The 12,727-nt window shown below is 39.8% G+C and overlaps 1 protein-coding gene across 1 annotated transcript in view; it reads right to left on the bottom strand.

The window, feature by feature from the left end:
• The window catches only part of dnah9l (dynein, axonemal, heavy polypeptide 9 like), a 69,558-nt gene that overhangs the window by 22,481 nt on the left and 34,350 nt on the right, over positions 1-12,727 (bottom strand). The window contains exons 38-58 of the mRNA XM_073815272.1: positions 12,529-12,667; positions 12,343-12,435; positions 11,611-11,805; positions 11,443-11,520; positions 11,030-11,162; positions 10,383-10,510; positions 6,781-6,929; positions 6,506-6,656; positions 5,853-5,984; positions 5,596-5,769; positions 5,120-5,324; positions 4,773-4,938; positions 4,575-4,677; positions 4,243-4,482; positions 3,806-3,967; positions 3,522-3,715; positions 3,063-3,225; positions 2,061-2,184; positions 1,842-1,984; positions 1,530-1,691; positions 1,008-1,241 (exon numbers count right to left, since the gene is read on the bottom strand). Of these exons, the coding sequence (XP_073671373.1) occupies positions 1,008-1,241; positions 1,530-1,691; positions 1,842-1,984; positions 2,061-2,184; positions 3,063-3,225; positions 3,522-3,715; positions 3,806-3,967; positions 4,243-4,482; positions 4,575-4,677; positions 4,773-4,938; positions 5,120-5,324; positions 5,596-5,769; positions 5,853-5,984; positions 6,506-6,656; positions 6,781-6,929; positions 10,383-10,510; positions 11,030-11,162; positions 11,443-11,520; positions 11,611-11,805; positions 12,343-12,435; positions 12,529-12,667 (3,268 nt within the window). The remainder of the gene's footprint in view (positions 1-1,007; positions 1,242-1,529; positions 1,692-1,841; positions 1,985-2,060; positions 2,185-3,062; positions 3,226-3,521; positions 3,716-3,805; positions 3,968-4,242; positions 4,483-4,574; positions 4,678-4,772; positions 4,939-5,119; positions 5,325-5,595; positions 5,770-5,852; positions 5,985-6,505; positions 6,657-6,780; positions 6,930-10,382; positions 10,511-11,029; positions 11,163-11,442; positions 11,521-11,610; positions 11,806-12,342; positions 12,436-12,528; positions 12,668-12,727) is intronic.

Here is a 12,727-nt window from a genome sequence, read left to right on the forward strand (position 1 = left end):
AGAAGCGTCATCTCTATAATGTAAATATTAGCTTTAGCTTACTGCTAGCTTGGGCTGTCTCAAGCAAACATGTTGTTATCTGTGTTCTGCTATAAGTTTCCAAACACCCTTTTAGCGATGAAAAACATCCACAGGTTGAGAATCCGGGACACCATAACAGTTTTTTCCAGGCTTGCAGTTTGTGGCGGCACATTCGTGACGTGCACGTCCGCATTATATATGCTTAAATGCAACTTGAATGAGGCTCAGCGGAGCGCCGTCGGGTGTTTAAACAGAAACTGTCATGTGAGACAGAGGTAGTTATAAACGTGATGTGCAAACATCTATTTGTGGTGGCCAATTTTAATTTTGTGGCAGACTGAGAAATAAATGAATGTATGGGAATGTACAACAACGCTCTCACTTGTATGATGTCACAGCAGTAGGCAGCGTAAATATAACGACACGCCTATAATCCCTCCCACTCCGAAGTGATACTAAACTCGATGGAAAAGCTAACCACGCCAAAGTGAGGTGAGCTGACCCGACCCAAACTAAATTAAACCGTGGGGGACTATGCAATGGAAAAGCGCTATAATAGAAGTGAGGGGCTCCAATGGCTTAGAATTGTCCCCCGCCTTTAGTGACGCCCCTGCCTACACTGATATTACCTAGTGAATGCATATTGGCGCCACCAAAAGCTAGTTATTTATGAAATTTTAAACAAAATCGCATCGATTTCCCTCAGAGGGTCTTTATTAACCACCTGGAGCTGTGTGGATTACATCTGTGAAGGATGGATGCACTGTGTTAGGCTTCAAAGTCATAAGTTGTTCCCTGATCCCTGTTTATTATCATTATAAAGCTTGGAAAAGGCAGGACATTTTCTAATGTAACTCTGATTGTGCTTGTCTGAGAAAAGATAATCATTGAGGGTGAGTAAATCGTAGGGTAATTTTCATTATTCGCCAGAGTATCAATTTAATAAGACCAAGGAGATTTCATAAGAAAGGTTCGGTTCTGTTGACCTGCGATGCTGTGGTCAGTAATTTCTGCAGGCCGTTCTCCAAGCGCTCCATCTTCTGGATGAGTTCTCTTCTTTTTGTCCCCAGCAGGTTGTCGTAGAGCTTCATGAACTCCAGGAAGCTCTTGGGTGTGGTGTAGTTGAAGCGCTTTTCATTCTGCTGGTACTTTACGCTCACCTCATTTACACAAGTGTGAGCGAATGAGATAAAGTCACTGATGGACGCTCGCACCGCTGGCTACAGGGTAGAAACACATGTCTGGTTTAATGACAATAACAATAAACATCAGTTTATCAAGTTTTTAATTAATAGCCATAGCTACATGATATTCGCATAATATTTAGGATTACTACATCTCCAATCTTACAGTAGTATTATGAAAATAGTATGCTAATAGGTGCATGGATAGCATGTGTGTTGTAGTGTATACTACTAAGTACTGCTTACCATCACCAGCAAAGTAGTATACATTATATAGTGGTAGCATACAAAGTACAGATAAGCACCCTCTCTAGCTTATTTTACCTCTAGGTCAGGGATATTTTGTATGAAAGTGCTGCTGACAGACTGTAGTGCATGCTGGGGCCAAGGATGAAACCAGTCGATGGCGGTGCAGTTCACGAGAGCAGGAAACTTTCGTGCACGTGTGCGAAGAGTGAAACCGACTGGAGAGAAACACAGCACCACCTACAGGGCGTAATGACATTTACTCATGAATTAGTATATATATATAAATTAGTAACTTTTATCAGTGATGATAACCAGACTTAAACAAGCTCATTACTTAGGAAAACTAAAGGCTAAAGAGATTGATATACACCGATACAAAGAGGACACCTTTAGTTGCCTGCGTATGCGGTCAATAAAGAAGTTCCAGCAGTTTTCACGTGTGTCCAGCAAGCCCATTGCCCTAAGCTCCACGCGGATAGAGGAGATGATCATATCTATCTCCTCCTCACCAAATAGGTCAGGGATATCACCTACACACACACACAGAGTTACTGAATAGGTTAAGGCGGAGGAAAGAAAAATGTGAGAGGAGTTTGTGTTGTGTACCTGATGCCAACATGTCATTGATCAGCACTAAGAATCTTTCATCAGGAATCTGAGCATCTGTGTGCAGGAAGACTGTACCAATGTTTTTCACTCCCACTTTTATGTATAGAGCTGCTATATCACTCTATAGAGAAAGAGGAGGAGAGACATTCACTTTTACATATAAAGTATCAAATTAAAGAGATCCCATAAATGCATATACTGTGTATACTTATATGCTTCTACTGTAAGTACAGTATACATACATATACATAGTTTCGGCAAAATTACCGTCTTCAGGCGTAATTTTAATTGTACTCATTTATTAAAACGTTAAAATAAAATAAAAATAATAGGTAATCCATGTGACATAATTGTCACCATAAGAAAAGTACACTCAGGTCTGTGTGTGCAACCGGTGGTGGCCGGTGACTTCTTTTTTCGAGGGTGCACGATGCGAAGTTCATCACAACATGTATGTAGCCGTCATGTGTGTGGTTCGTCATTTCAATATATGTGTTCGGCGTGTCGAGTGATCCTATGTGCATCACGTGTCTTGTCAAAATAAGGGCCTGCTGCAGACGCCTCTAAAGGGATTATGATAAAAAAGATGCTTGCGTTTGCCAGATACTCGCATAGTCTCATGCGTAATCAGAGTTGACTGTTAAAGGAGTGTCTTGTGTCCATTTTGCGAACGTGAGCGTCTCTTTTATCATAAACTGTTTTGATGCGTGTGCAGCAGGCACTTATTTAGACAAAACATGTGATGTACAGGGTTCAACACATATTTTGAAATCACGAGCAATACACATGATACCCCGAACACATATTTTGAATTTGTGCCCCTCGAAAGGGCAGTCACCAGCAGCCACTGGTATGCACCCACAGACAATGGATGGATGTGCAAGGGATGTTCTGCAAATAAAAGGTGGCACGAATTTCAATAGTTCATAAAATGAGCTCTTTACACAGCACATGCACAGGTGATGCGTGCATAAGAGATGGAAAACAAAAAAGACAAACCCTTAGGTCGCTGATGCCGTAGCCCTTGCGCAGTGTGATCTGAAACACTTCTAGGCCACTTAGAAAAGCAGCCAGTCGACAGAGACTTTGTTTTCCACTTCCGCCCACTCCGATCAGCAATGCATTTCCCACAGGACACTCGAGAATGCGACTGATCCTGCAGCTACACACAAAAACATCAGCCAAAAATAATATTAAACCCATGATTTACTAATAAAAAAAGTTTTATAGTCATTTAAAACAGCTGTAATGGACACCAAGTCTGAATTTACTGCAAAAAAGTCTGTTTAAATAATAAAAGGTGACATGTATTTTTGCATGCCCAATAATTTAGGTCTCCCAGCTATTGTCTGAGAATGCTGAAAAATTTTGCTTTGGTAAATATTTTTCTGTATATACTTTCAATGGACTAGTGTGACTAGGAAAATTTGCTACTTTACTGTCCGTACTGAGACTCACATGTGTTGCATTGCTTCCTCAAACAGCACCAGGTTCATGTCGGAGTGCAGCTCATTGTAATGCTCCAGCGCATCCATCAGGGTCTTCTGAAGCTTCTCGATGTCGGTCACCTGGGCGTAACGCGGCTCGCCCACACCGTAAGCGAAATGAGAGTAGATCAACGGCTGGTTGATGAAGATAGACTCATCTATTCCCTTTGGAGGAAGAGAGTAAGATTTTAGTGAGAGTTGGTCATCCGGAAGTAACAGGTCAGGTGACCCCACCAGGGTTTCGGGAAGTTCTACCTCAAAGTATCTCTTGCCCGTGTCAAGCAGGATCTTGTTAAACAGCTCGACATCTTTCTCCTCCATGAGTTTGTCTGAATAGACGCGAGAGGACTCGTGTAGCCACAGGTGCACCAGATCTATAGGATACCGCATATTCTCAGGCTGGGCAAAGAGAATCCCCTAAATAAACACAAACAGAAAAACTTGTATAACAGAATTACATAACAACCTATACATTTTATCAGTATGTGTGTTTCCTGGGATCAAATACACAAACTTTCATGCTGTTTATGCAGGGATACTCAAAGAAAACAATGCATTGTGTTTCTGTTAATCCATCCCATCGTCTTGATTTTGGTGTTGTTAGTGTCAAGCTCAACCTAGATACAGTACATTTGGATAAAAGTGCTTTGGGCTCACACAGTATGTTTTAGTGCATTTAAACACATTCACACCTGGAAGATGTTGGAGATGTCTCTAAGGTTGAAAATATAGTGAAAGCGAATTGCAGTTGGCAGAAAGTTCTGGCTCATTTTCTGATGAAGGCAGATGGCAGCCTGGACCAGTGTGCTGACCATGCGACTCACGCCGTAACTATAACCGCCCTGCTGGAAGTGACCGCTCAGGATGCTGCTGTATATAGTGTTTAGAGCCTCCGCACCAGGGAAATGCACAGCAAACACAGAGAAATGCCTCTGGAGAAAGAGAAAAACAAATGAGGGCATGTAATATTTGCACGTACTGTACTTAGTTTTCGATATGGATGTTTCGTTATTGCTATCGTTACCTGTAGTCTAGGGTTGACGGAGAAGCTTCCTGCGGTTGGGTTCATGCAGGTAATGTACTGACAGTTATGAATCTCTTTGAGGGCCAACCTCTGACGGTCATACCTTCCAAATACGCACACATACATACAAACAGAAGCAAGGTTAAGCCAAAGCATGTTCAAAGTTTCATCTTGAGCTTTTGTCACACATTCTCATACCAGTGAGAGTAGTCCAGGTGTTGTCTAATAAGGGTGTGAGGTTGGACAGTGCCATAGGCATCTACCTCGGGCATGTTCAAATCATCCACAAAGTAGATAAGCTTTTTAGTGCCAGGAGGAGCAAAGTTGCGCCCAGCTCTTTTCTCCAATGGTTTCTCCAGCACACCTAGAGGACAAAATACCCCAAAAGACAGAGCGTGTCCATGTGGGCATGTCTTTGTCTGTATGAATGTGTCTTAATCTTAATAAATGAAAAATAAATATGAATGGTCTTTAAAACCATGGATGATATTTATGTGTATAGATATTTTGTGCAGGTCTGAGGGCTAGTCTATCCTTTCACTTACGTTGTAACATGGCCGAGGTCGTGTAATAATTGAATGGCACTTTGGCCACCATGAACTCCTCTTTGAGTTTGGAGATAGTGTCCCAGACCAAGATGGTTTTGCCCACACCAGCATTTCCCACCAGCATTACTGGCTTCTCCTTCTGCAGGAGCAACTCGATGAAGTATGTCAGAGAGATCGTCTCCGCAGAATGCACCAACATTGTCTGCACATACAAATAACATATTACTGGGCCAGGGTCTTTTATCAAAAAACAAAAAGGCTTTTATTTCTACTACTTTATAATGAATAGATATCCAAAGTCATTTTTATGATTTATCGTCATAGATTTAACCTGTATATTAACCCACTGGAGTTACAATTTATTATAAATAATAACTTAATGATGGATGATTCTTTTAATGATGAGATGATATTACTTTAATGATAAGATGAGATGGCATGAAGGTGTATTTTATGTTTAGTTCAACACTGACCTGTATCGGGATGTCGGGCTCCAGCTCAAAGGGTGGGGTGCGTTCATTCCAAGGGGTGAAGCGTTTAGTCTTTGGGTCGATGTAGTAATCAAACACTGAGCCCTGCGATGGAAACTTCACGGCTCTCATTTCCTTACACCACCAACGACTAAACTCTGACCGGTAGTCTATGAGCTGGAAAAGTGTATGTATCACAAAGTGAAGGTCACATTGGCAGTATGGTTAACAGAAAACTAAGTTAAGTAATGTAGACTAACATGGTCCTGGAACAGAGCCCCTCCAAAGGCCCAGACGCATGCAAACACAAAGTAGATTTCGTATAGCTCACGGGGAGAGTCAGGAGGGGTATTTTCATGGGTCAACAAACAGTCCAGCAGGCAACACAGGGTCTGATAACAAAACAAGAGGATTTTTCTGCTTTTTCAAGTGGTTATATTTAATATTAAAGGGCACATATTATTGCCTTAAATGCCCCTATTTGGGTGGGAGCAAAACATGCTGTTTTTATGTCTATACCTTTAAATGCAAATGAGATACTGTCTAATATGACTGCTTTGGTTTAATGGGGGTTGAAAAACAAGAAGCGCATGGATTTTTTTTTATTTAGGGTGGTTGTGTTCACACACTGCCACACACATTATGTCCAAACACCTTGTAAAAGTGGATTTTGAATAATAGGTGACCTTTAATAATTTGGTCAACATTGTTACTGTACCTTGGTAATTTGGCCAACAGGAAATCATGATTTATTTTGTTATGAACTGTAACATCTTGTGGTCAATGACAAGGAGTACTAAATAATTTAAATAATTAAATATATAACCATTTGAAAAAAGATGAACAAATAATGACTTTGAACACCAAATATACCTAAATAATCACCCGTATGTAACTTTTTAGTGTTTCTGACCTGTACCATACTCGACTCAGGGATGGGCGTAATTGTCTTCAGGTTGCATCTGATTTGTTCCAGACAGTAGGGCACATACTTATCAAACAAGATAGTAAGATTGGCTCGCTCGGATTGGGCATGACGGGTGTCAATCCAGCTTGTTACATACCTATCAATTACAATAATAGGCTGAGCATCTGCATTCAAAAATTTTAATTCACATTGCAGAATGTGGTATGAAACCAAATTAAGCAGGAATTGGGTTTGTGTTATAAATGAATACTGTCACTTACGAACTCCAGCCCAGATCCTGGGGGTTCACGTAAAGGATTCCAGCCCTAGATACGGTTGCCGGTGTGGCAGCCTTCAGATGGCTGATCTCAAACAGCAATCGCATGGAAGGAGTTAATGATATCCGTTCATTACTGGCCAGTGTAAGTACCTAAAAAACATGACAAACAAAAGCATATGATTATAAACAAACACATCTTAAGAGGAGCTCAGATGCAAAATCCTCTAAGTGCGTGTGACATGTTTTCTTAAAGGAATAGTCCATTTTCTTAAAAGAAAAATCCAGATAATTTACTCACCACCATGTCATCCAAAATGTTGATGTCTTTCTTTGTTCAGTCGAGAAGCAATTATGTTTTTTGAGGAAAACATTGCAGGATTTTTCTCATTTTAATGGACTTTAATGGACACCATCACTTAACACTTAACTCAACACGTAACAGTTTTTTTTTCAATGGAGTTTCAAAGGACTATAAATGATCCCAAACGAGGCATAAGGGTCTTATCTAGCATAACGATTGTCATTTTTGACAAGAAAAATAACAAATATACACTTTTAAACCAGAACTTCTCGTCTAGATCCGGTCGTGATGCGCCAGCGTGACCCGACGCAATACGTCATGACGTCAAGAGGTCACAGAGGACGAACGCGAAACTCCGCCCCAGTGTTTACAAATGTGTTGAAAGAGGACCGTTCCTACGTTGTTGTATGTCAACTGATACTAATTAATGTCTTTATGTCAGTTTATTGTTTACAATGGTCCGCAAATGTGCGTTTTATATATGTAACACGTGACCTCCCTACGTCACTACGTATTTACGTTAGGTCACGCAGGACCGGACCTAGACGAAAAGTTGTGGTTTAAAAGAGCATATTTGTTATTTTTCTGGTCAAAAATGACAATCGTTTTCCTAGATAAGACCCTTATAGCCTGACTACGTCAGACTTTGTACTTCCGCTAAATTTCATTACGCTTCTGTACTCAGTCTGAGATACCTCCCATTCAAACCGTTTTCCTCAGGTCTCAAAACAACCGGCGAATCAATGAACAGAGGGCGGGCTGAGAGCCGTGACGTAGACGCTAAGCGCCGAATGTACGGTTGTAGTTTGTAGTGGACATGGAGGCACAGAAAGCTATTTGCTCTGTTGTGGAGAACCGGCACTTGCCAACTTAATCCCGAACAAGAAAAGTGTTTGTTAAACATTTTGAATGGAGATTATGTTGTTGCCCTACTCCCGACAGGTTTTGGGAAAAGTTTAATTTATCAACTATTATCGATCGTCAGCGAGAAACTGTGTGCAGCACAGCTTGACGTGCACAACAATCGAGATATCATGGAAGGAAATTTCATTGTTCACAGTTAATGGTGGAGGACGCGTGGGCAAACCTTCTTTGGTGACGTTCCTGATTAACCAGAAAAAAAGGTAGGAAGATTTAATTTACATATGGTTATGGCCGTCTGGTGGAAGAGTTTGAGAGGAGAGAGGGGCGTTCCTCCACTTAGACGTGAGTGGAAAGACACCGTAAGGATAGTGTTCAACTAGCTCTGGCCCGATTTACTTTACATAATCTGCAGAAGTCGTTCATAGCCATGTTAACTTCGGTATTTCGCTCGATGGGTTTGTTTTCACATCATGCGTGTGTTTTACAGCAGAAATTTGATGCGGCTGAGCTGGCGCATAACGCACATCATATCCAAACGTTATGTGATTGGCTTACGTTTAGACCAATGATTTTAAACTTCAGACAAGCCCCTCCCATGAGAAGGAAAACGATTGTCAATTATGCCCAGCCAGACTCTGTCTATGAAGCGAAGCAAAATAGCAGAGGATGGTTCTACCAGGCTAAGACCCTTATGCCTCGTTTGGGATAATTTATAGTCCTTTGAAACTCCGTTGAAAAAAACTGTTACGTGTTGAGTTAAGTGTTAAGTGTTGGTGTCTATTAAAGTCCATTAAAATGAGAAAAATCCTGCAATGTTTTCCTCAAAATACATAATTTCTTCTCGACTGAACAAAGAAAGACATCAACATTTTGGATGACATGGTGGTGAGTAAATTATCTGGATTTTTCTTTTAAGAAAATGGAATATTCCTTTAAAGGAATAGTCTACTCATTTTCAGTATTAAAATATGTTATTACCTTAACTAAGAACTGTTGAATCATCCCTCTATCATCTGTGTGTGTGCACGTAAGCGCTGGAGCGCGCTGCGACGCTACGATAGCATTTAGCTTAGCCCCATTCATTCAATGCTGCCATTTAGAGATAAAGTTAGAAGTGACCAAACACATCAACGTTTTTCCTATTTAAGACGAGTAGTTATACGAGCAAGTTTGGTGGTACAAAATAAAACGTAGCGCTTTTCTAAGCGGATTTAAAAGAGGAACTATATTTTATGGCGTAATAGCACTTTTGGGAGTACTTTGACTCGCCTGAAAAGTCCGCTCCCCTTCTCACTCTCATAATGGGAGAGGGAGGGTGTTACTGCGCCAAGTCGAAGTACTCCCAAAAGTGCTATTACGCCATAAAATATAGTTACTCTTTTAAATCCGCTTAGAAAAGCGCTGTTTTATTTTGTACCACCATACTTGCTCGTATAACTACTCGTCTTAAATAGGAAAAACGTTGATGTGTTTGGTCACTTCTAACTTTATCTCTAAATGGTACCATTGAATGAATGGGGCTAAGCTAAATGCTATCGTAGCATCGCAGCGCGCTCCAGCGCTTACGTGCACACACACAGATGATAGAGGGATGATTCAACAGTTCTTAGTTAAGGTAATAACATATTTTAATATTGAAAATGAGTAGACTATTCCTTTAAGAGAGATTATACAGTATATGCGTGAATTCTTGTCAAAATATTTTCAAAACTGTAATTCTGTATAAATTTCTTTATATCAGGGTTGCGTGCACGTGCTTCAGATGTGTCAGAGAGCATGAGAAAGATTGGTTTTGAGTCTTGTTGCTCTTAATAACTCATTAACATCAAGCAAGTCCCGAACTTTATCTCTCTTAATGACTCATTTAACATCAAGCAAGTCCTGGACTCTATTTTCTAATTCCTGCATGTTTTAAAACCAAAATCAAAATGTCAGACGCGCAAGTGAATGGACAACCATCGTTTGTGTATTAGTTAAGCATTCAGGATGGTACACTTCTCAGAAAACGTACATTAAAAATAATTTTAGACGTTACATTTACAATGACCATTTACAGCATTGGATTCGCTGGATGAGAGCTTAATGTTCTTATTTTTATGAAAACCTTTAGACAGCACGGGTCACATTTATTGTCTAAGGCTGTGGCTTAATTTATCCAACTACTGTATGGGCTAGACTAAGGGTCGTAAAGAAATTGCGTGTTGCGTTAATCGCACATTAAAAAACTAGTGGAGATAATATTAATTTGAGTTAACTGTTAATTTTGACAGCCCTTAATATGTTTCCAACTCTGTGATTTTTTTTATGACTTTGCAATACTACCAAATTATGTAATAGGCCCGGCTCAAAACACAACATTCAGGGCTCCTACTTTATCTCTACCAAGGGGCCTGTGGCCTAAAAATGATAAATATTATTGTCTTGTTGTGATGACCAACCTTATTATCATCCATGACGGTGTTCAGGGATTCAATCCACATCGGGTCGATGTCTCCATCGAGAACAATCCACTTAGGTCCATCATGTGGTATAGAAGATAGTTCTCTCATAGTGGAGGAAAACAGACCTGAAAACAAACAACACACACACATTGTTTTTAATTATAGTGAGATTTTTTATTAACTTATGGTACATTTACATGACACTGTGTCCTAAAAATGGATGTACAAAAATCAGGAATTTTTCCTTTTTTGCCCCTAAAATGCTGTTGTCATGTAAATGAACGGCAAAAACCGCTTAGTTTTTAGGTCGACAATGATTGCCCCCTAATATTGTTTGACTACACCTGCCACCCCAATCGCATTAAATGTGGGACGTCCCTTTACTCCTATTATTCTTAAATTAAGCTAATTATAATATCCCACATGATCTCCAACCTACCCATATTTTGACATATTTTTGAACAACCAGTACCCAAAATATTGGTCATTACAACAAGCCCACACACACACACACAATCATAAAGTTGATCTATCAACAGAGATGAACCACAAAACAATTAAACTCTTACACATACTCAAAACCTAAACGGCAGTCCCATAAACAAACAATAATGTAACACACACACACAAACACACACACAGACCATCCTTCCACTCTCGTGTGACTGGGTGCAAAAAGCCGAACAGCTCATCGGTTGTGACAGCTTTGGGATTGATGTCAGTCCAGATGGGCTTCAGTTTCATGTTGGAGTAGGTCTTATGTAGCGTCTTGAGAATCTAACATATAAATTATTTTAGTTAAAATACACAAAAAGATTTGAGCTGACAACATAATCTGTTTTAATTGATTTATATCAAACACCATCTCTGCGTCCCAATTCAAATACTATCAGTACTAAATAGTAGTCAAAATTAGATTCAGTATGTCCCATTTCTGTTAATGCACTCAAATTTCTATACTTTCTTATGTACAGTTTATAGTAGACATAGAAGGTGAATTGAGACGCAGGGCATCACCATTTTGGCTTCTTCTCTCTGGTCTGTTTATTGGTCTCACCTGACTTTTTCCTGTCCCGGCTCCACCCACTACAAAAACAGAGTGTCTCACCGTCAACAGCTCCTCTAGCTGGGTCACCTTAGGTAATGAGAGAAGAAAAAACATTAAATGGCATCACTTTTAAATGGTTCTCCCATACAAGTCACACACGTTCTCTCAAGCACAAACCTTTAGTATGAAGTTCTCTTCAGGCTGCAGGTGGAGCTCAAGTACTGACTGCCGTACATTTTGCTCCAACACGTGGTCTCTCTTGCGTGGGATGTCCAGAAGAGGAAACAAATCACTGATTAGTCCCAGGAAGATCGGCACGTCGCTCGTCACGACCTTCGGCAGGTTGAAATCTCGCAGTGCACGCATCAGCACCTAGGACGAGCAATGCATGTTGTTACAGGACACACTCAACACATAAGAAATTAATATATTGTTCATTTGTAAATGTTAATTCACTTAAATTACTTTTTAAATAAACGTTACCCTGGACCACAAAACCAATCATAAGTTGCACAGGTATTTGTAGGAATAGCAAATAATACATTGTATGGGTCAAAATGAATTTTTGAAAAATGCCACAAATCATTAAGTAAAAATCATGTTCCATGAAGATATTTTATAAATTTCCTACTGTAAATATATGAAAGTAAAATATAGAGCCAAATGTAGCTCTGTCCTAACAAACCATACGTCAAAAAAAGCTTTACTTTTTTTCTAACTATTTACCCGTATGAATGGTTTTGTGGTCCAGGGTTCAATATTGCGTTAGGTCATGTGTTTGATCCCAAGGAAAATGCATAGTGATAAAACAAATATATAGACTGAATGCACTGTAACTCTGTTTAGATAAAAGCGTAAATGTTAATGTAGGAAAGTGTGATATAAAATCTATTTAGTTCCCATGAGCACCTGCTCTTCAGGACGGCTTCTCTCCTCCCTCTTAAGTGACCCAGCAACAACCAGGACTGACTTTATGGCCCTTAAGCCCCAGTCATAATGATCCTAAAACAATAATGATATCTCAATATAAAAATTAGGATAAGAAAATAATTTAACCCATAAAGTGTGTATTCATAAATGAATGTGTTTGTTCACCTGTTTGGAGAGCAGCTCTTTGCAAAGTGTATAAAGGCTGATGAACTTCCTTGCAAGCAGGCGTGCATCAATAAAACCTTCAGCCACCAACATGATCTCACAGATTAACTCGTAGTCAGGTATCACCATCGCACACGGCCTGTATATAAACATGCAATATATTAAATAAAAGAACAGACCCTCTGCTTTTTAACAAAAA

This window comes from Paramisgurnus dabryanus, chromosome 7 (genome assembly GCF_030506205.2).
Source record: "Paramisgurnus dabryanus chromosome 7, PD_genome_1.1, whole genome shotgun sequence".
In the NCBI taxonomy this organism is placed as follows: Eukaryota; Metazoa; Chordata; class Actinopteri; order Cypriniformes; family Cobitidae; genus Paramisgurnus; species Paramisgurnus dabryanus.